This window comes from Hypomesus transpacificus, chromosome 19, assembly GCF_021917145.1.
Source record: "Hypomesus transpacificus isolate Combined female chromosome 19, fHypTra1, whole genome shotgun sequence".
NCBI classification, from domain to species: Eukaryota; Metazoa; Chordata; class Actinopteri; order Osmeriformes; family Osmeridae; genus Hypomesus; species Hypomesus transpacificus.
Genome location: NC_061078.1, coordinates 108,133 through 128,163, shown reverse-complemented (window position 1 = coordinate 128,163; position 20,031 = coordinate 108,133). Strand labels below are relative to the sequence as shown.

The window sequence follows — 20,031 nt, the reverse complement described above, 5'->3', positions numbered from 1 at the left end:
AAACCCTTTTTATAATTATTTTTCAGGGGTGCTGAGATGAAATTTAGGTGTGCTTGAGCACCCCTAAAAATAGTCTAAAATCGCCACTGGTAGGTACAATTCCTGTCCACCCTGTTCTTGTGATGAAACGCTCCCTGAGTATGACATCAACTTGCCATGAAACACAATAAGAGAGACAGGGTTAAACGATATAAACACAATAAGAGAGACAGAGTTAAACGATATAAACACAATAAGAGAGACAGAGTTAAACGATATAAACACAATAAGAGAGACAGAGTTAAACGATATAAACACAATAAGAGGGACAGACTTAAACGATATAAACACAATAAGAGAGACAGACTTAAACGATATAAACACAATAAGAGAGACAGACTTAAACGTTGGAAAGCATTTATTTGACCAAAAGACAGTGTCCAGGTTCATAGCATAGCCTGCTTTGCTATTCATAACCCCAAAAGAACGTCTTGACTTTTAAATGTAGGCTACACCCATGACGTCTGACAACTAGAATTCCTACGTGGAGAACAAAATAAAAAACCTACAACTCTAATGACGATCAGAGAACACTTTCTGTTCTCTTCTCCGTCCACAGCACACGATTTTGCTACAAATGCTGAGAATATAGCTTACAAGCTTTTGGACACAGATTTTTGGAAAATACAATCAAGCAAAAATGAAAACAATTCCAAGTTGACTTGACAGTTGCGTCTCTGATTCCTAGAAGCACCATGTACGTGTTCATAAACTTTCCACTAGGTGTCACACTACCACAACCTATTCTTTGTAAACTTATTTTCTAACAAACTAACTGACTACAGTTCGACTAAGGGACACATTATTTGAAATGAGGTCACATTTTAACGTTATTATCATAATACAAGGGAAGTGTTGACCATGTCAACTATTAGTACCTACATTTTTACAATCGTCATCGTTTCACCATCTGAGCCCTTTTAATAAGGTCTCCTTCTACATACCTTGGCCTCCTGAAATACAATAATAATTATAATAAGCTAGCCTACATTAACAAAAATGTACATCATCCTCTCCATAAAGTGAGTTTTAAATAACAAACATTCCAGCCAAACAAAAAGATGAATCCCAAAGGATGCGTTACCAGCACACGTTACAGCTTTCATCCTGCTGTTTTTCCTTAATAAATAACGTTTGACCAAGAGAATCCAGAATCTCCTCTATTCCTGCAGCCTGCTGATGGGGCCCTGGAGTTTAGCCTGCATGGCAATATTACTGTTGCGATTACTGTAGCGCAGACCAAAATAAGGCAGTTTTTCTTATACAAACAACAAAGTAGCAAAAATATGAATACAACTATGCTCTAAAATTGTTTACAAAGACTTCATAAAGACAATGTCTCTAGCTAAACATGTTGCTCATCAATAAAAACATTACTAGACTATAAAAATTAAGGAGTCTGTTTCGGCTGGATTAGAAGGGACTGTGGGGGCAGGGCTGGGGGGGGCTGGGCTGGGGGGGGCTGGGCTGGGGGGGGCAGGCCTGGGGGGGGCAGGCCTGGGGGGGGCTGGGCAGGCCTGGGGGGGGCTGGGCAGGCCTGGGGGGGGCTGGGCTGGGGGGGGCAGGCCTGGGGGGGGCTGGGCTGGGGGGGGGGGCATGCCTGGGGGTGTGTGGCCAGCGAGGAGGCTTCCTCCAGGCATTGAGCAGTCACCGAGTGACAGGCTGGCAGGCCAGGTCAGCCTGGAGGCCGGGGGTGGAGCCTGGGCCCACGGTGCAGACTGAGTCCTGGGGCGAGTGGGGAGCGCTGGGGGGCGAGGAGGGGGTGGCAGGCAGGGGCACAGGTCGACGCCCATCAAGGCTCTGCTGTGTGTGAGGAGGTGTGTGTGTGTGTGGCGGTGTCTGTGGAGGTGTGTGTGTATACACCAGCAGCTCTCTCTCTGAAGCACTGCCCCCTGGTGGCTGGTATGGGGGAGGCCCAGCATGCAGTGGCCCGTCCGGGCTGAGGGGGCCCTGGCAGTGGACAAGAACGGGGTCTGGGGAGGGCGGGGGGTCGTCGTCCCCCAGAGCCTCCTTCCTGTCCTCCTGGGGGCTGTGGTCGGGGGAGATGCGGTCTGGAAGGTAGCTGGAGAGGTGGAGCCTCAGGCCAGCTCTGGGCTGGTCTGTCCCTGGGGAGGGGGCTCCTCTGGGGGGCCAGGCTGGGCTGGGCCCTGGGACCTCCACACCCAGAGGCCTCTGAGGAAACTCCTCCGGTTTGGCTGTGGACAGAACACATAGCAGGGTTAGAGGTCAGGGTGTACCTGGGGGCGGGGTCAGGGTGTACCTGGGGGCGGGGTCAGGGTCAGGGTGTACCTGGGGGCGGGGTCAGGGTGTACCTGGGGGCGGGGTCAGGGTCAGGGTGTACCTGGGGGCGGGGTCAGGGTCAGGGTGTACCTGGGGTCAAGGTGTACCTGGGGGCGGGGTCAGGGTGTACCTGGGGGCGGGGTCAGGGTGTACCTGGGGGCGGGGTCAGCTTCCTCCTGCGTAGCTCCGTCATGGAGGCCTGCAGCTGCTGGATGATGATGTCATCGCTGTGGAGGAGAGAGCGGCCAATGGTCTCCTGCAGGAACTCCCTCAGATCCTCCAGACACATGGCCTGTAGATGCTCTGCACACACACACCATACACACACACACACACACCATACACACACCATATATACACACACCATACATACACACACACCATACACACACACCATACACACACACCATACACACACACACACCATACACACACACACACCATACATACATACACACACACCATACATACACACACACCACACACACCATACACACACCATATATACACACACACACACCATACACACACACAATACACACACACCATACACACACACCATACACACACACACACACACCATACACACACACACACACACCATACACACACACACCCACACACACCATACACACACACACACACACCATACACACACACAAGAGAGAGGTCAATGTTGACAGTCCCCCCCCGTGTGTGTGAGTGTGTGTGTGTGCGTGTAAGCATGTGTGTGAGTGTGTGTGTGAGCGTCCTCACTGTGGTGCACCCTCAGCAGGGTGATGGCCATAGCAGTCAGGGTTAGTGTGTGTGTGAGCGTCCTCACTGTGGTGCACCCTCAGCAGGGTGATGGCCATAGCAGTCAGGGTTAGTGTGTGTGTGAGCGTCCTCACTGTGGTGCACCCTCAGCAGGGTGATGGCCATAGCAGTCAGGGTTAGTGTGTGTGTGAGCGTCCTCACTGTGGTGCACCCTCAGCAGGGTGATGGCCATAGCAGTCAGGACGTGCTCTCCCTCCAGGATGAACACATCCCACAGCCGCAGGGTCAGGGTGAAGGGGGTCTGGATCACGTCCACCACACACACACACACACACACGCACACACACACACACACACGCACACACACACACACGCACACACGCACGCACGCACACACACGCACACACACACACACACACACACACACACACACACACATGCACACCACACAAATACACAAAATTATACAGTACACTGTCACTTTATGGTTTTATTTCCATCAGGCTCTCTCTCTCTCTCCCCTTCTGTCCTCGACAACCCTCTCTCCCCCTCTACTGTTCAGGAGTTCAGACGTGGTTCTGACCCAGGCCACAGCCCCCCCCCCCCCCCCCCCTCCCAGGAACTTGCTGACAGGGCTGGTTCCCCTCCAGAACCTCCTCGCCCACAGGGCTGAGGGCTGTGATTCTGAGAGGGTGATGAGTGGATGTTTGGTTAAGCCTCTCTGGATCGAAGCTACATTTTTTTTATGTCCAATGCAGATGTCAAATGTCTGGGAAAACTTTCTTCTTAGACTTGATTCCTTAATGGCTGCCAGGAATTCTGACTGCTGTAATGTTGCAGTGATGTTGGATTTTTGAACCTTTCAAAACAGTTTTGAAAATATTTTTCCAACCTTCTTTTCAAAAACGTTTTAAAATATATATTTGTTGAACCGTTCCAAACTTTTTTCGAAAATATTTTTCCAACCTTTAGAAACTTTAGAAACTTTGTATCCAAAATGTTTTTAGATTTTTTTTTTACTTTTCCAAACATGTTATTGAAATGAAATATTTGTTCTCACTTTCAAAACTTTGTGGGGATTTTGTTGTTGTTGAAAAAGACTTGTGCTGTTCTCACCCTGTCAATAAAACACTGCAGGAACCACTTAGTGCTGTAGATGCCTGTAAACATCTGCTCCTTGTCCTGGAGAGGGGATGAGAGAGGAGGGGGGAGACAGAGAAAGAAGAGAGAAGGGGTGAGGGAGGAGGGGGGAGAGGAGTGAGGCGGGGGGAGACAGACAGAGAGAGAGAAGGGGTGAGGGACGAGGGGGAGAGGAGTGAGGCGGAGACAGACAGACAGAGAGAGAGAGAGGGATGAGGAGGGAGAGTGACAGGGAGAGAGAGGGATGATCAGAGCTCATGTCTCTCAGCAGGTTTGATAATAAAGTACCAGATCCACAAGTTCATAACCTGTTCTTAACTCCTTAACCTGCTTGCGTAACGCAGGGCACCCTAAAGGTGGACCTCACCAGATGTTTCTTCAGCTTGGGAAGCAGCTTGGAGATGATTTGGTCGTGATGCGCCTGGAACCTCAGCAGCTTAGGAAAGCCAGGGACAAAAAACCCTGCGACAGGAAATACAGTCATGTTCTTTAATAACATTTATTAATAACATAATGTTCTCTATAATAACATTTACACTTTTATCACGACATCACTGAGGTAATAACGAGAACCAATGAGCGTGTGTTGTGATTGGTTGGACCCCTGAACATGAAACATGCGATTGGTGGAATCCCATCATATCTGAGTGGTGATTGGTCCGCTCACCGTGCATGGCGTGCTTGTGATTGGTCAGCAGCTGCGCCAGGGCCCAGAAGGCATCCTCCTCGTTCAGGAACATGAGCAGCAGAGCAGCCACCTGACTCATGCCCTGACAGTAGCTCACTTCCTGGGGTCAGAGGTCAGGGGGAAGGGGTGGTTGTTAACCTGTGACCTCTTGTGTGTGCATGCAGATGCTCTAACCACTAAGCTGCACATCACACAGGAAGCAGGGCAGTCTCACCGTGTTGTAGACAGAGTAGGCAGACAGGACCTGGAACAGGGACTGCTGCCTGGGGAAACGAGAGGAGAGGAGAGAGAGAGGGGGCGAGTGATTAGCTGAATCGCCCTCCACCACCCCACACATAGCAGCAAGGTTACAGCTCACAAACCCACACACACATGCACCCACACACACCCACACAAACACACACATGCACCCACCCACACCCACACGCATGCAAACACACACAGCTGGTAACTTACTTGACTCCAAATCGATCCATGAACATGATATGGTTCCTGAACGTTCTGTTGATGTCCAGATCAATCTGTTTTATTTCAGAAGAAGATATTCTGGCTTGCTCTTTCATTTTCTAAAAACAATAAAAAACAAAGATAAAACAATGACACTGCTTAAGCTACTTCTGACACCAACAGTACAATAATAATATTCTTTTATTTTGTTGTTGTTGTTTTGAGTAAACAGGACAGGGGTGAACCCTGTGACCTCTGGTGTTTGTGTTTCTCACTTTCATCTCCATCTGTTGGTTTAACTGAACTAATCCTCTGGGTTTTGGAGGGGAAGCATTTGGTGTGAGTGTGTGTGCGTGTGTGTGTGTGCGTGTGTGTGTGTGTAATCCTTCAGTTCTGACAGCTATGGAGAACTGTCTGTCCATATTGTGTTTGTGTCTCTGTGTGTGTGTGTATGGTGTGTGTGTGTGTGTGTGTGTGTGTGTGTGTGTGGGTGAGAGAGTCCTACCTCATACTTCCCCTGGTGTTCAGTCTTCATCTTGTCCAGGTCCAGCAGCAGAGCCCAGACCTGCCCTCTCACCTGCAGGGGTAGGCCCTTGTACACTCTCTTCCTCATCTTGGGGGCAGAGAGAGGGCACAGGGGGCAGAGAGAGGGCACAGGGGGCAGAGAGAGGGCACAGGGGGCAGAGAGAGGGCACAGGGGGCAGAGAGAGGGCACAGGGGGCAGGGAGAGGGCACAGGGGGCAGAGAGAGGGCACAGGGGGCAGGGAGAGGGCACAGGGGGCAGGGAGAGGGCACAGGGGGCAGGGAGAGGGCACAGGGGGCAGGGAGAGGGGGCAGGGGGCAGGGAGAGGGCACAGGGGGCAGGGAGAGGGCACAGGGGGCAGAGAGAGGGCACAGGGGGCAGGGAGAGGGCACAGGGGGCAGGGAGAGGGCACAGGGGGCAGGGAGAGGGGGCAGGGGGCAGGGAGAGGGCACAGGGGGCAGGGAGAGGGCACAGGGGGCAGGGAGAGGGGGCAGGGAGAGGGGGCAGGGAGAGGGGGCAGGGAGAGGGCACAGGGGGCAGGGAGAGGGCACAGGGGGCAGGGAGAGGGGGCAGGGGGCAGGGAGAGGGCACAGGGGGCAGGGAGAGGGCACAGGGGGCAGGGAGAGGGGGCAGGGGGCAGGGAGAGGGGGCAGGGAGAGGGCACAGGGGGCAGGGAGAGGGCACAGGGGGCAGGGAGAGGGCACAGGGGGCAGGGAGAGGGCACAAGGGGCAGGGAGAGGGGGCAGGGGGCAGGGAGAGGGGGCAGGGGGCAGGGAGAGGGCACAGGGGGCAGGGAGAGGGCACAGGGAGCAGGGAGAGGGCACAAGGGGCAGGGAGAGGGGGCAAGGGGAGGGGGCAGGGACAGGGGCAGAATATAAACACATGGGGGGTGGTGAGTACAGTAAGAGAATTTCCACCCTAAGTGTGATTTGGATATGTGTGTGTGTGTGTGTTAGTCTCACTCTGTCACTGTTTCTATATTTATCCCATTTCTTCATCATCTTCAGCCATTTGTCCACCCTGTCCACCTCCTGCTGCTTCCTCTGAGAAGGAGAACACAGTCACACACCGGCCCCCCTACAGCCCCCCCAGCAGCCCCCCTCCACCGGCCCCTCTCCACCCCAGACCCCCTCCCCCCCCAGCCCCCCTCCACCAGCCCCATACCTTCTCCTGGAGGGCAGTAGTGTTCTGCAGCTCCTCCTCACTGAGGAACAGAGGAAGAGCAGGTGAGATCAGGAACACAGGGGGCCACCTGGGGGCCACCACCACTGATACACACGTGTGTCACAGATCAGGTGTGTGTGTTAGAGATGACTTACTGCAGGAAGCCGAAGCGGTCTGTGACTCTGTAGAGACTGTAGTCTGCATCTTCCCACTGGTCCCTCTCTCCTCCCTCCTGCCTGCCCTTGGCGCACACACACACACACACAGGAGTCAGATGCAACTTAAGCTCAAACACACACACACACGCAAAACCATTCAAGAGCTTCAGAGAGCTAGAAAACCATGAACACCCTGGAACTCCTGGAATCCATCGCACTACTTAATGAGCACAGATGACCTGACCTGTATGCAGTACCTGGCTACACAGACAACCTCACCTGTATGCAGTACCTGGCTACACAGACTACCTCACCTGTATGCAGTACCTGGCTACACAGACCACCTCACCTGTATGCAGTACCTGGCTACACAGGAGGGATGAGGATCCAGAACCTACCTTGTCATACTTCAAGATGATGTCTGCTCGTTCCTCCGCTATCAGCGTTGCGATATCTTTCTTCATGTCAATATCTGCGAGGACAACAACACAGAATAATATAAACATTTCTGACAAATCTCTCTCTGATCAGCCCACGCAGAAACACATGGCTGTGGGCAAATTGATCGGTTTAAAAAAAAAAACAACGACAGATGCTTGAAACCTACTCAGATGTTCGTATGATAGTTAAGAAAGGGTTAGGAGGGGTTACCTAACCCAGGTTGGCATTTCTACAGTACATGTTTGACCTTTGACAAACCACAAAGCATGCTGGAGGGGAAGGCCTTGACCAAAGTCTGAGTTCTGGAGAGGTTAATTAAGATTAGGAAGTTTTAATATTTACAGCAAGGAAAACTCCAACCCCAACCCCAGCCCCAACTCCAACCACAGCCCTTTCCTCACGAGCCGGAAGGGAGACCACTAGACCAACCAGACTGCTTCTAAAAATCTTCCCTCTCAAACAAAGAGTGGAGAGGCGTAATCCCAGTTAATCCACATTCTCCAGTGCAAGATCCCAGGGTCATAATCTGGATGCACATTAACCCTCTGGATTAGGAATATCTCCCACGGCAGGATTATGTAATCAAAGTGTGCGATTCAGGATTCCAGAACAAAGGGAGTTCCATCAAATAACTAATGTGTGGTTTAGGCAGAGGCCTAATCCTAACCCTCGTTTACCCTCTCTACAGCAGTGTCTCTACACACCTATGTGGTCAGGGTGCAGGGTCTCTACACACTTGTGTGGTCAGGTGGCAGTGTACAGATAGGATACAGGGGACCAGGGAACCAGAGGACCAGAGGACCAGGGGACCAGATGACCAGGGGACCAGGGGACCAGAGGACCAGAGGACCAGAGGACCAGGGGACCAGAGGACCAGGGGACCAGAGGACCTGAGGACCAGAGGACCAGGGGACCAGGGGACCAGGGGACCAGAGGACCTGAGGACCAGGGGACCAGGGGACCAGAGGACCAGGGGACCAGAGGACCAGGGGACCAGAGGACCAGGGGACCAGGGGACCTGAGGACCAGGGGACCAGGGGACCAGAGGACCAGAGGACCAGGGGACCAGAGGACCAGAGGACCAGAGGACCAGGGGACCAGAGGACCAGGGGACCAGGGGACCAGGGGACCAGAGGACCAGAGGACCAGGGGACCAGAGGACCAGGGGACCAGAGGACCAGGGGACCAGAGGACCTGAGGACCAGAGGACCAGGGGACCAGGGGACCAGAGGACCAGGGGACCAGGGGACCAGAGGACCAGGGGACCAGGGGACCTGAGGACCAGGGGACCAGGGGACCAGAGGACCAGGGGACCAGAGGACCAGGGGACCAGGGGACCAGGGAACCAGGGGACCAGAGGACCTGAGGACCAGGGGACCAGAGGACCAGGGGACCAGAGGACCAGAGGACCAGGGGACCAGGGGACCAGAGGACCAGGGGACCAGGGGACCTGAGGACCAGGGGACCAGGGGACCAGAGGACCTGAGGACCAGAGGACCAGGGGACCAGAGGACCAGGGGACCAAAGGACCAGAGGACCAGAGGACCAGGGGACCAGGGGACCAGAGGACCAGAGGACCAGGGGACCAGGGGACCAGGGGACCAGAGGACCAGGGGACCAGAGGACCAGGGGACCAGAGGACCAGGGGACCAGGGGATGTGTGAACTCTGAGGTGGGGGTAAGGAGAACAGAGTTGTAGAGGGGCTGATGATGTCATGTCATGTTATGACTGAACTGCTGCAGTAGGTCACTCTTAACTGATGGGGTTCCTCTGCAGGCTCTAACCCTTCTCTCTCTCCCCCTCCCCTCTCTCCCTCCCTCCCTCTCTCTCTCTTCCTCCCTCTCTCTCCATCCCTCTCTCTCTCTTCCTCCCTCTCTCTCCCCCTCCCCTCTCTCTCCCTCCCTCTCTCTCTTCCTCCCTCTCTCTCCCCCTCCCCTCTCTCTCCCTCCCTCCCCTCTCTCTCCCTCCCTCCCTCTCTCTCTCTCTTCCTCCCTCTCTCTCCCCCTCCCCTCTCTCTCCCTCCCTCCCCTCTCTCTCTCTCCCTCCCTCCCTCTCTCTCTCTCTTCCTCCCTCTCTCTCCCCCTCCCCTCTCTCTCCCTCCCTCCCCTCTCTCTCCCTCCCTCCCTCTCCCTCTCTCTCCCCCTCCCCTCTCTCTCCCTCCCTCCCCTCTCTCTCCCTCCCTCCCTCTCTCTCTCTCTCTCTCTTCCTCCCTCTCTCCCCCCCCCCCCTCTCCCTCTCTCTGTCCCCTCCCATTTCCCCCCCCTGATGTGTGGGGTTGTGGGGGGGATGTGGTAACTGGAGTGCTCCTGGTAACTACACCTTTCCTGGATTCTGACCACAAAAATACACTGTAGTTTTACTATATTTGCATGTCACTTTGGACCAAGGTGCTGAATAAAAGTGTAATAAGTGAGAGTGTGAAACTGGATTGTAGGATTACCTCTATTCTCTCTGATGTCACACATCTGGACTATAAATCTCTTTCACTCACTTTTTTTTCTTTCCCTCTCCGTCTCTCTCTCTCTCTCTCTCTTTTTCACACAGGTACAATGAAGACTAACAATGCGAAACTTATGAAACCCTCGTGCATCTTTATGTTAACTATGATGATAACACTATTCAAGCTCGAGCTGGCCGACGCAGAGCCGTGTGTTGTTATTTACTTCAGTGGCCCGGTTTCACCTCAAATTTAACAGAACGTCATTGGATCGCTCACGTTTATTTAACATCGACCACCAGGTGAGACCTAGCACGTTAAGCCACTGCATTGTGTAGAATTACAGATATTTGTACGTCGGTATTTATGTGATAACGAACCGTTACATGAATACATATTTTAAAATATGGCGGAGTATATACCTTTTATTTTGGATATCTCTCTGCGCTATCCGTGCAGTTGCAAAACAAAGACTTCCTTTTGGCATTATTTTGTCGCTCGTGAAATGTAGAGACTCAGCGGAGCTGTCACCGAAATCGCAGAGATGACAACAATAGCCCGTTCCCGGTCCGCCGGAACGCACGCAGCCAACGGGGTCGCGAGCCTGTGATACATTAATGCAGAACAGTACACTGAGCACGCGCGGCAGCGTGGCACTGGTGACAGAAACACACGAGAGCTTTCTGATGCTTTCTTAAAGGTACAGTGATGCAGACGGTTTGTTATTTTTCTCTCGTGCGATGTGGTACCCGGTTGGGTGTATTTGCGCTGTGGCGCCCTCCGCTGGACAAAGTTTTAGTCGTTTCTATTGTGCCTGACGTGAAAACAATCCGTTGTCCCTTATGGGAACCAGATTGGCCCTACATGGAGTATAGACATGTTTGCTACTCTGCTAGCTTTACCGAATTTTACCTCGAAAACAGAGTTAAAGTACTGACCATCACAAAAAAACAGTTCTCATGACCGTCTGGTAATCGGTACCGGAGCTTCCAGTCTGGTAAACTTTTGTTTGCCATATTCGTATTTAACCTATGTATTTTATGTCGGCCATTGTGCAAGGCCCTATTTGTCGCTAATGTCTCAATGCCAGATGCCTTTCCTGGCCCTAACCCTAGTTTTTACTACATGTCTGCTTCAGCGTTTTAAATGGTGTTTACTGTTAACTTGTATGTCACAATGATTTCACTGTCCAGAATGGCCTTGTTATACTGGCCACATGACACTAAATATCAGTTTGGTGTCAACTTCCTTTATTAAGTGATCTCTTAATGATCTGTGAGTATTCAGACATGATGTATGACAGGTGAAGAACAAGCGTAACAGCATTGTGTGCAGTAGTACAAAACAGCAGAATGGTTCTGATAACACAACAAGGTTAATGAATAACCCTGCAGATGTGCTGCCAAACAGAGGTCAGAGGAACATGGTGTGACAGGAGAGATCAAAGCTGTGACAGGAGAGATCCTTCTCTTACCTCCCCCTCTTCATCCCTCTCTTCATCCTCTCTTCAGCCTTCTGGAACAGATGCATGAAAGGAACGTTTTCAAAGGATGGTGTGGGTGTGTGCGTTTGAGTGTGTGCGCAAGTGTGTGTGTGTGTGTGTGTGTGTGTGTGAATGTGAGTAAAAGGCTGCCAGCTACACAAAGTTAAGTAAGCAGAATCCAGCCAATGATGGCGACGGGGCATGCTGGATGCGCTGCATGACGCAGTAGCCTCATTCTGTTGCTTTAAGCCTGAGTGCAAAGATACAAATGAAAGAACATAAACAAAACAAGGTCTGTGTATCCCTCAAAGCAAAACCTGCTTGTGACAGTCAGAACATCAGCTGGTCTGAAAGCAACCTGCTTGTGACAGTCAGAACATCAGCTGGTCTGAAAGCAACATGCTTGTGACAGTCAGAACATCAGCTGGTCTGAAAGCAACATGCTTGTGACAGTCAGAACATCAGCTGGTCTGAAAGCACCACCACAGTGATGAGGGCGTCATTATCAACTCAGTAACTCAAACATATTTTAAGGAAAACATTTTTTACAACATAGCAAGCCAAATACATGACTATAACAATAAAAAGATTTAACTATTATACTACTTAACCAACTAGAATTACATTCACGTTTGTCACCTCATTAGGAAATCCTAAATGTCCTCTAAATTGGACTAAATCATTACTGAAGGGCAATTTGGTTGCAAAGTTATTAACCCCAAATCAATGTCCATTAGAGGGGATATAAATAATAAACCATATTTTTCTTTGTGTATCATATTATATTAATATAATATATTATATTCCTGTCATTCTAGTGGCTGTATCTCAATGAACTATGCAAAACATACAGGAAGTGACATCATCATTGTATACAACAGCACAGTGGATTTTACGTTTCATCATTCATCATTTCAAGTGGAAATAAACCAGTAACATGCATCCCTTCTTTAAACTTTCTCCAATCACATCAGTCAAAAAGAACTCCAAAAGACCTTGGATCCAGAGGATGCAACATGACCTTGGATGCAACATCCAACTGCCGATTATGAAGGTATTTATTCTGTCTCTCCACGTCTTCCCTTTAGTTGCTCCTATGTTCCTCCTGGGTGAGGGGGTCAGCGGTGAGGGGGGTCAGGGGGTGAGGGGGTCAGGGGTAGAGAGGGTCAGGGGTAGAGAGGGTCAGGGGGTGAGGGGGTCAGGGGTAAAGAGGGTCAGGGGTCAGTTGATCCAGGCGTAGCTGTAGAAGCCGTTCTCCTCCCACAGTCTGCAGCGGTCAGCAGAGTAGGAGCTCACCACCTTCAGACCGGCCGACAACACCGCTGTGCCTTCTGGGTACTCTGGCCACCCTTCAGGCATCTTACCTGCAGATGAGGAGAGGAGGAGGAAGAGGAGACAGGTTAGGATGGACAGGAGGAGGAGGAAGATCAGGATGAAGAGTGTCTCACCCTCTCTGGCCAGGTGGACGAGGCTGTGGATGATGAGCTCCTGGAAAGCTGCGTCCTGGGACGACAGCCCCCCCAGCAGCCCCTCCAGTCCCAGGAAGAAGGCCATGGTGTCCAGGCCGTGGAAGGAGAACCGGCCAGGGAAAGACCACAGCCCCCCCCCGGGGGCCCCGGGGCCCCCCTGGACCGCCACCGGCCGAGACGGGGTGTGTGTGACCAGGTAGCGGTACACAGGACTGCTCAGAGCCACTGTGGGGGATAAACATGGAACACACCCTTTGAGAAAAGGCCCTTTACACAAACGTTTTAATCTAATCTGACTGAAGAGCTCCCAGGCCCTGTTTCACAGACATGGATTCATCATCGTCATAGAAATCTTCATGACATGTTCTGTAAGTTTAGGACGAGGCTGAACCCTGTCAGGTTGGTAATGGGAGCTGATGCGTGGGCACTGAAGCCCAGCTTGTACAGGGGGCTGTACGGAGGAGGATCCGGGGTGCCCACCTGCTGCCCTCCTGGCCAGCTGGTTGTTAGGGCAGGTGGCCCTCAGGTCAGACACCATGGTGGTGAAGGCTCTCTCTGGGCAGCGGACAGGGGTGGGGCAAGGCGCTGAGCTGGGGTACAGAGACAGCGCATCCTCAGAAACATTCCCTCCAAACGAGTCGAGTTTCTCTGAATAGACACGCACAAGAAAAAAATGCTTTTTTTATATATGAAAGTTGTACATTATATATGTACTATTTATCCTTCTCGTAAAAAAATCGAATGATGTTTGCTGTATAAATTCATGACATTGTAAGTAGGTATTAACGTTAAGTGATGATGGTATTAACGTTAAGTGATGATGGTATTAACGTTAAGTGATGATGGTATAAACGTTACGTGACGATGCCCTGCAGCCATTGGGTATTACTGCCCCCTGCTGGCTGGATAAAAGGAAGTCAACAGTTGGTTCTCACCCCTCACGAACCAATCATAGTCCCCCCACGTCCACATGGAGATGTTGTCATAGGGCGGGCTAGGACACACACACACGTAGTTAATGTAAATGTGTCAAGTGTAAGTATAATCTACACCAGACCAGGTCCACAGATTGGAGGATGACTCCAGAGGAGAGGCTCACAGGAAGTCTGTCTCTTGCTCTGTGGTTCCTATGAGGAAGGGCACGTCGCTGAAGTGGCCCCCCTCCTCCCACATCTGCAGGGGGGGGGCCGGGAGAAGGTGCCCGTCCACCACTGCCACTGCCCCCAGCATCTCCCCCCGGGTGGGCAGGTCCAGCAGGGCGTCTGCCCCCCATGATGGGTACTGGCTCCAGGGGATGGCCTGGGAGGGGAGGGGTCATGAGGGGGTGTCTGAGGGCTGTCTTTGTGTTTATGTTTGTGTGCATGAGGTTTGTGTGTATGGAATAGTGTGTGCATGAGAGTGTGTGTGTATGAGGGCTGTGTGTGTGTATGAGGGCTGTGTGTGTGTGTACCTCCAGTATCTGTGTGTGTGTGTGTACCTCCAGTATCTGAGTGGTGGTCAGCTGTCTGAGACAGGCCAGGTGAGAGCAGCCAGTGTGGTTCAGGAACACCAGGTTATCTCTCTCCGCCCTCTCCAGCGAGGCGTTTAGCAGAGCCGAACCACTCTGGTCCACCGCCGCCCGGAACAGCCCCCTCGCTAGAGGTGACATCATCAGCACCCATACAGAGGTCCCACCTAGAGATGTGAACCAGGGGGCTTATACCATCATGTACCCCCGAGCTATACCCATCCCCATGCTCTACCACTGAGCTATACCCATCCCCATGCTCTACCACTGAGCTATACCCATCCCCATGCTCTACCACTGAGCTATACCCATCCCCATGTTCTACCACTGAGCTATACCCATCCCCATGCTCTACCACTGAGCTATACCCATCCCCATGTTCTACCACTGAGCTGTAACCATCCCCAAATCACTAGATATTACAATAATGCTTCTCATACAACTAACTCATACCCCATATTCATTTAGCAGACGTTTTTATCAAATGATGATAGGGGTTCTATACTACGTTCTGCTACTGTGCTGGGGCTAGTGTGCTGGGGCTAGTGTGCTGGGGCTAGTGTGCTGGGGCTAGAGTGCTGGGGCTAGTGTGCTGGGGCTAGTGTGCTGGGGCTAGTGTGCTGGGGCTAGTGTGCTGGGGCTAGTGTGCTGGGGCTAGAGTGCTGGGGCTAGTGTGCTGGAGCTAGTGTGCTGGGGCTAGTGTGCTGGGGCTAGTGTGCTGGGGCTAGTGTGCTGGAGCTAGTGTGCTGGGGCGAGTGTGCTGGGGCGAGTGTGCTGGGGCTAGTGTGCTGGAGCTAGTGTGCTGGGGCTAGTGTGCTGGGGCTAGTGTGCTGGGGCTAGTGTGCTGGAGCTAGTGTGCTGGGGCTAGTGTGCAGAGGTGTTGGTACCTGAGCTCTGCCCCAGGATGGTGACCTTGTGAGGATCTCCTCCGAAAGCATGGATGTTCCTCTGGACCCACTGCAGGGCTGCGATCTGGTCCATGAAGCCGTAGTTTCCTGGGGGAAATGTTAAGGGCAGCATGTTAAGGGCAGCTACAGTGTCTAATAAAAGCATGTGATTTAGAACGCAGCCTTAATCCCAGTTTGATTAGTCCTCGTTTCCTAACTGGCCTACTGCACCTGGAGGAGAGACACCTGGGGGAGAGACACCTGGAGGAGAGACACCTGGAGGAGAGACCGCTATAGCTCTCCAGTCCTACTGATGCTGCTCTCCCTAACGGGAGAACAGAAGAAGTGGCCGTCTTTTAAAAAACTTCTAAAAAGCACTGGGCCCCGCTGCCTTTGGATTTCAGTTTTCTCAACTTTTCAGAAAAGCGCTGGGCACAGGACGAGGACAGTAGGTATGCGTGTACCTTCCCTGGTAACCTTCTACCTTAGTTACCAGGCTATGGCTATGGCTCCTCTAACGCCAAAGCTAAAGCAAGTAATTGCATTTTATTGGCTATAGTAGCTAGCTGTTGATAAGTAACCAACGGAAAATAATGGATAATAATGTATCGCTAGAATATATGATTCCCGTTCAGGTTACAAAATTCTCGTCAGAAAGGCGCTAGACGTCACCCAGCGCTTTTCTGAAAAGGAGCTCAAAAGGCGCTGAAGTCAAGTGTGAACACGGCCTTAGGGTGGAATAGAATGATTATAAAGAATTAAACATAACAGGCCTGCAGTAAATGCTGTGTGTGTAGGTGTGTGATGTGCATGCATGTGTGTAAGTGTTTGAATGTCTGTGTGTGTGTGTGTGTGTGTGTGTGTGTGTGTGTGTGTGTGTGTGTGTGTGTGTGTGTGTGTGTGTGAGGGTCTTTGTGTGTGTGTGTGTGTGTGTGTGTGTGTGTGTGTGTGTGTGTGTGTGTGAGGGTCTTTGTGTGTAAGGGAAGTAAAACCTCAAAGTCCTGGCAGTGCCAAGAGAAATATATTACCACTAATGCAAAATCACTTCTGGGCCATTAAATATTCACATTTTAATGGATAGGTGTACACAGCTTTAAACAGCGAACACAACAGGGAACACAGCCTAAATACTATGAATATTTCAGAGTTGTGTTCGTGCGGTAAGTAGCTGAGATCCATCCCCTCCCCCTCTCTCCCCTCCCACTCTACCTCAGCCTTTCTCCCTCCCCCTGTATCTCTCTCCCTCCCTCTCCCTCTCTCTGTGTCTCTCTGTGTCTCTCTGTGTCTCTCTGTGTCTCTCTGTGTCTCTCTGTGTCTCTCTCTCTGTCTCTCTCTCTCTCTCTCTCTCTCTGTCTCTCTCTCTCTGTGTCTCTCTCTCTGTGTGTCTCTCTCTCTCTCTCTGTGTCTCTCTCTCTGTGTCTCTCTCTCTGTCTCTCTGTCTCTCTCTCTCTCTCTCTCTGTCTCTCTCTCCCTCCCCCCTCCTCCCTACCTGAAGTGTTGGTGGGAGAGCCCTCTCTCTGTCTCTCTCTCTCTCTCTCTCTCTGTCTCTGTCTCTCTCTCCCTCCCCCCTCCTCCCTACCTGAAGTGTTGGTGGGAGAGCCCTCTCTCTCTCTCTGTCTCTGTCTCTCTCTCCCTCCCCCCTCCTCCCTACCTGAAGTGTTGGTGGGAGAGCCCTCTCTCTGTCTCTGTGTCTCTGTCTCTCTCTCTCTGTCTCTCTCTCCCTCCCCCCTCCTCCCTACCTGAAGTGTTGGTGGGAGAGCCCTCTCTCAGCACCTCCAGGGCCAGGAACCCGAGGGCGTTAAGCCGGTAGTTGAAGCTGACGTAAACGATGCCTGTCTGTGCCTCCAGCGTCTCCGAGGGAGCGTAGCCCTCTTCGGCCCCACTGAGCATGTGCAGGAAACCCCCATGCAGCCACACTATGACGGGCAGGGGCGTGGCGGGCGCCATGCCGGGGGTCCACACGTTGAGGAACAGGCAGTCCTCGTTTCCCATCACCGTCCCTGCGGAGGACAGAGGGCGCACCTGGGGGCACATGCTGCGCACACCTGTGGCATCCCTAACCCCCCCGCCGCACGCTGGGGGCTCCGGGGGGGCCCAGCGCCGATGGCCCGTGGGGGGAGCGGCATAGGGAATGCCTTTGAAGGAGTAGGCGCCGTCTTTCTGAGGAGGACACGGGGGGGGGGGGGGGGGGGGGGGGGTGTAGCTCAGTGGTGGTTTTGGAATCCCCCCTGTGCAGCACATACAGTCTGGTCTGGGTCTGGGCCTGTGCAGCACACAGTCTGGTCTGGGTCTGGGCCTGTGCAGCACACAGTCTGGTCTGGGTCTGGGCCTGTGCAGCACATACAGTCTGGTCTGGGTCTGGGCCTGTGCAGCACAGTCTGGTCTGGGCCTGTGCAGCACACAGTCTGGTCTGGGTCTTTGCAGCACAGTCTGGTCTGGGCCTACCTGCATTCCTCTGAAGCGTCCGCAGTCCGTGGTGACCTCCAGGTGTCCAGGCCGCGGGGTCTGGGCCAGGTAGGCCAGGTAGCCGGCGAGGAAGAGCAGGGCGGTTACTCCCACACAGAGGAGGAGCGAGCAGCGCCTGGACAGGACCAGGGCGGGGCCCACGTAGCGTCTGTGACGGACATACTGCACCTCCTCCTCCTCCTCCTGCACCAGGTAGCGGTACTCCATCCTCTCACTCACCTCCAGAGCCTCCTCACTCACCTCCAGAGCCTCCTCACTCACCTCCAGACCCTCCTCACTCATCCCAGCTCAGACAGCACACCTGCAAAGGAGGGAACAGTGGACAACTCTTCAGAGTGGTTTAATTTGGTCTGCTTTGTTACTGCTGGCCTAAGACCTTTAGATTCATATATATGTCAAAGCAAGTATTAATAGAACAAGAACCAAGAACAATTTATTTGTCAGAATTCCGAAAAATAAAGCTGTATTGCGAGAATTTAAGTCGGAATTTAAAAAAAGGAAATCTCAATTGGCATTTTTATGTGGTAAAAAGGGCTTTCAAAAAGAGGTGTGCAAACTTTGCTCTGTGCCCGGTAAATACAGACCGTTCCATGACTCTGACCACCGAAACACTAAAACTACAAACTTCTGATTCTTAATCTTCTGTTGTAGTTTCTATAGACATTATTTATATGACGCTTTGGATAAAATAATTTGCGAAAGGAATTAAATGAAACAGGATACTTACAGATGGTTTTCTGACTCTATGAAGACTCGAATTCCTTTTAAGGAAAAATATCCCATTTTTAAGAACTTAGTGTTAACTACTACTGAGACGGTGGGTTAACTCGATAGGAAAAACTATTTAAGGATAGCCTGCTACAGTAGTTAGGCCTGCACTGGAGGGTGGTCACTGCCGCTGCAAAGCTTTATGTTCATAATCAGCGGAAATGCACGTTTCCCTTGTTCCCAGACACAATGTAACTAGTGACAGCCTCGAGTTCTGTAAAAAATAAACCGTTTTCTGTGTTGTTTTTTTATGGAATTGTCTTTGATTAGCTACTTTTTGTAATAGGAGTGTCTGCCTTTAGGAGCAACTGCGTGTAAACCACACAATATCAGTAACAAGACAAGTTTTATAGACTACTTACGTTGTTAGCTTTCAAACTCTGCCTTGCTGAGACAACTATCTATATCATATGCATATTTAAATAACGCGTTACATATTTCATACAAACACTAAACATAACTTTTCAGTGTAAAACACACGTGAAATTGTCAACTCTTCTTCTCAGACGAGCAATTGTTTGCGTATGAAACCGTCATAAACATTGGATCGCGTTCCAAAACATTCGTTTTTTCATTTAAAGGGGCAGTTGCGATCCGGTTGCACTGAACTTGATTTAACAGTGAAAACGTTATTTGAAGTGTTTACAAAAGAAAAGTAATCCTGCTTATATTTGAAAATATCTCAAATGATTTCTATAGGCTATGCAAATACCATTATCTACAAATGTTCCACTGTTTACAAATGTGTTTTTTTCCCGTCCACAAGCACAGCTCAATCCTGCTCCTGCTCCTGCCTCTGATGGAAAGTGGAACTTTCCGTCAGGTTCTGTAATCCCACAGGTGCTGTAATCCCACAGGTGCTGTAATCCCACAGGTGCTGTAATCCCACAGGTTCTGTAATCCCACAGGTGCTGTAATCCCACAGGTGCTGTAATCCCACAGGTTCTGTAATCCCACAGGTGCTGTAATCCCACAGGTGCTGTAATCCCACAGGTGCTGTAATCCCACAGGTGTTGTGATCCATCAGGTACCAGACCTGCTGTGAACACACATCCAGTGTGTATCTTCACCTTCAAGTTTAAAGGTATGTGAGTGTAAGGATGTGTAATTCATGTAATTTGAGAGAGAATGACTTGCAGATAGTATTGAGATGTGTAGGAGAGGAGATAGAGGGGGACTTGAAGAGAGGATGGAGGTGAGTAACTACCTGGCTGGAGAGGAGGTGGTATTGAGATGTGTAGGAGAGGAGGTGGTATTGAGATGTGTAGGAGAGGAGATAGAGGGGGACTTGAAGAGAGGATGGAGGTTAGTAACTACCTGGCTGTGTTCCTCCATCCAAACACCTTTCCTCTCCTGGGGGTCCAGTATTTTTTAGCA

The 20,031-nt window shown here is 51.5% G+C and overlaps 2 protein-coding genes across 3 annotated transcripts; both read right to left on the bottom strand.

The window, feature by feature from the left end:
- Positions 1–1,686: 1,686 nt before the first annotated feature.
- On the bottom strand, positions 1,687–10,667 carry si:ch211-288d18.1 (USP6 N-terminal-like protein). The gene is made up of 15 exons (XM_047042286.1): positions 10,497–10,667; positions 7,594–7,667; positions 7,193–7,278; positions 7,038–7,077; positions 6,836–6,916; positions 5,856–5,963; positions 5,360–5,469; positions 5,118–5,166; positions 4,883–5,003; positions 4,583–4,677; positions 4,192–4,257; positions 3,277–3,376; positions 2,473–2,622; positions 1,865–2,234; positions 1,687–1,783 (listed from the first exon to the last, which is right to left on the bottom strand). Exons 2-15 carry the CDS (start codon positions 7,657–7,659, stop codon positions 1,687–1,689), a joined length of 1,539 nt encoding a protein of 512 aa, XP_046898242.1. The 5' UTR covers positions 7,660–7,667; positions 10,497–10,667.
- Positions 10,668–12,084: 1,417 nt separating this feature from the next.
- On the bottom strand, positions 12,085–19,217 carry si:ch211-71n6.4 (para-nitrobenzyl esterase). Of its 2 annotated transcripts, XM_047042545.1 has the most exons (11): positions 19,017–19,217; positions 18,614–18,647; positions 17,866–18,187; positions 17,160–17,580; positions 15,421–15,528; positions 14,504–14,700; positions 14,126–14,325; positions 13,962–14,020; positions 13,507–13,674; positions 13,006–13,251; positions 12,085–12,921 (listed from the first exon to the last, which is right to left on the bottom strand). In XM_047042545.1, exons 3-11 carry the CDS (start codon positions 18,166–18,168, stop codon positions 12,779–12,781), a joined length of 1,845 nt encoding a protein of 614 aa, XP_046898501.1. In that variant the 5' UTR covers positions 18,169–18,187; positions 18,614–18,647; positions 19,017–19,217; the 3' UTR covers positions 12,085–12,778. The 2 variants fall into 2 exon arrangements, with proteins under 2 accessions (XP_046898501.1, XP_046898500.1); XM_047042544.1 differs by lacking the exon at positions 18,614–18,647.
- Between the last annotated feature and the right edge of the window lie 814 nt (positions 19,218–20,031).

Bases quoted from the DNA above. Each gene is read 5' to 3' on its own strand.
- si:ch211-288d18.1 (XM_047042286.1), bottom strand. From the start codon at position 7,659: ATGAAGAAAGATATCGCAACGCTGATAGCGGAGGAACGAGCAGACATC. The intron at 6,917-7,037 runs GTATGGGGCTGG...TCTCCTTCTCAG, and splicing joins CTACTGCCCTCCAGGAGAAG to AGGAAGCAGCAGGAGGTGGA. The intron at 5,470-5,855 runs GTAGGACTCTCT...TATTGTTTTTAG, and splicing joins AACACCAGGGGAAGTATGAG to AAAATGAAAGAGCAAGCCAG.
- si:ch211-71n6.4 (XM_047042545.1), bottom strand. From the start codon at position 18,168: ATGAGTGAGGAGGGTCTGGAGGTGAGTGAGGAGGCTCTGGAGGTGAGT. The intron at 14,021-14,125 runs GTGAGCCTCTCC...TGTGTGTCCTAG, and splicing joins GAGCAAGAGACAGACTTCCT to CCCGCCCTATGACAACATCT. The intron at 12,922-13,005 runs GTGAGACACTCT...CCTCATCTGCAG, and splicing joins CGTCCACCTGGCCAGAGAGG to GTAAGATGCCTGAAGGGTGG.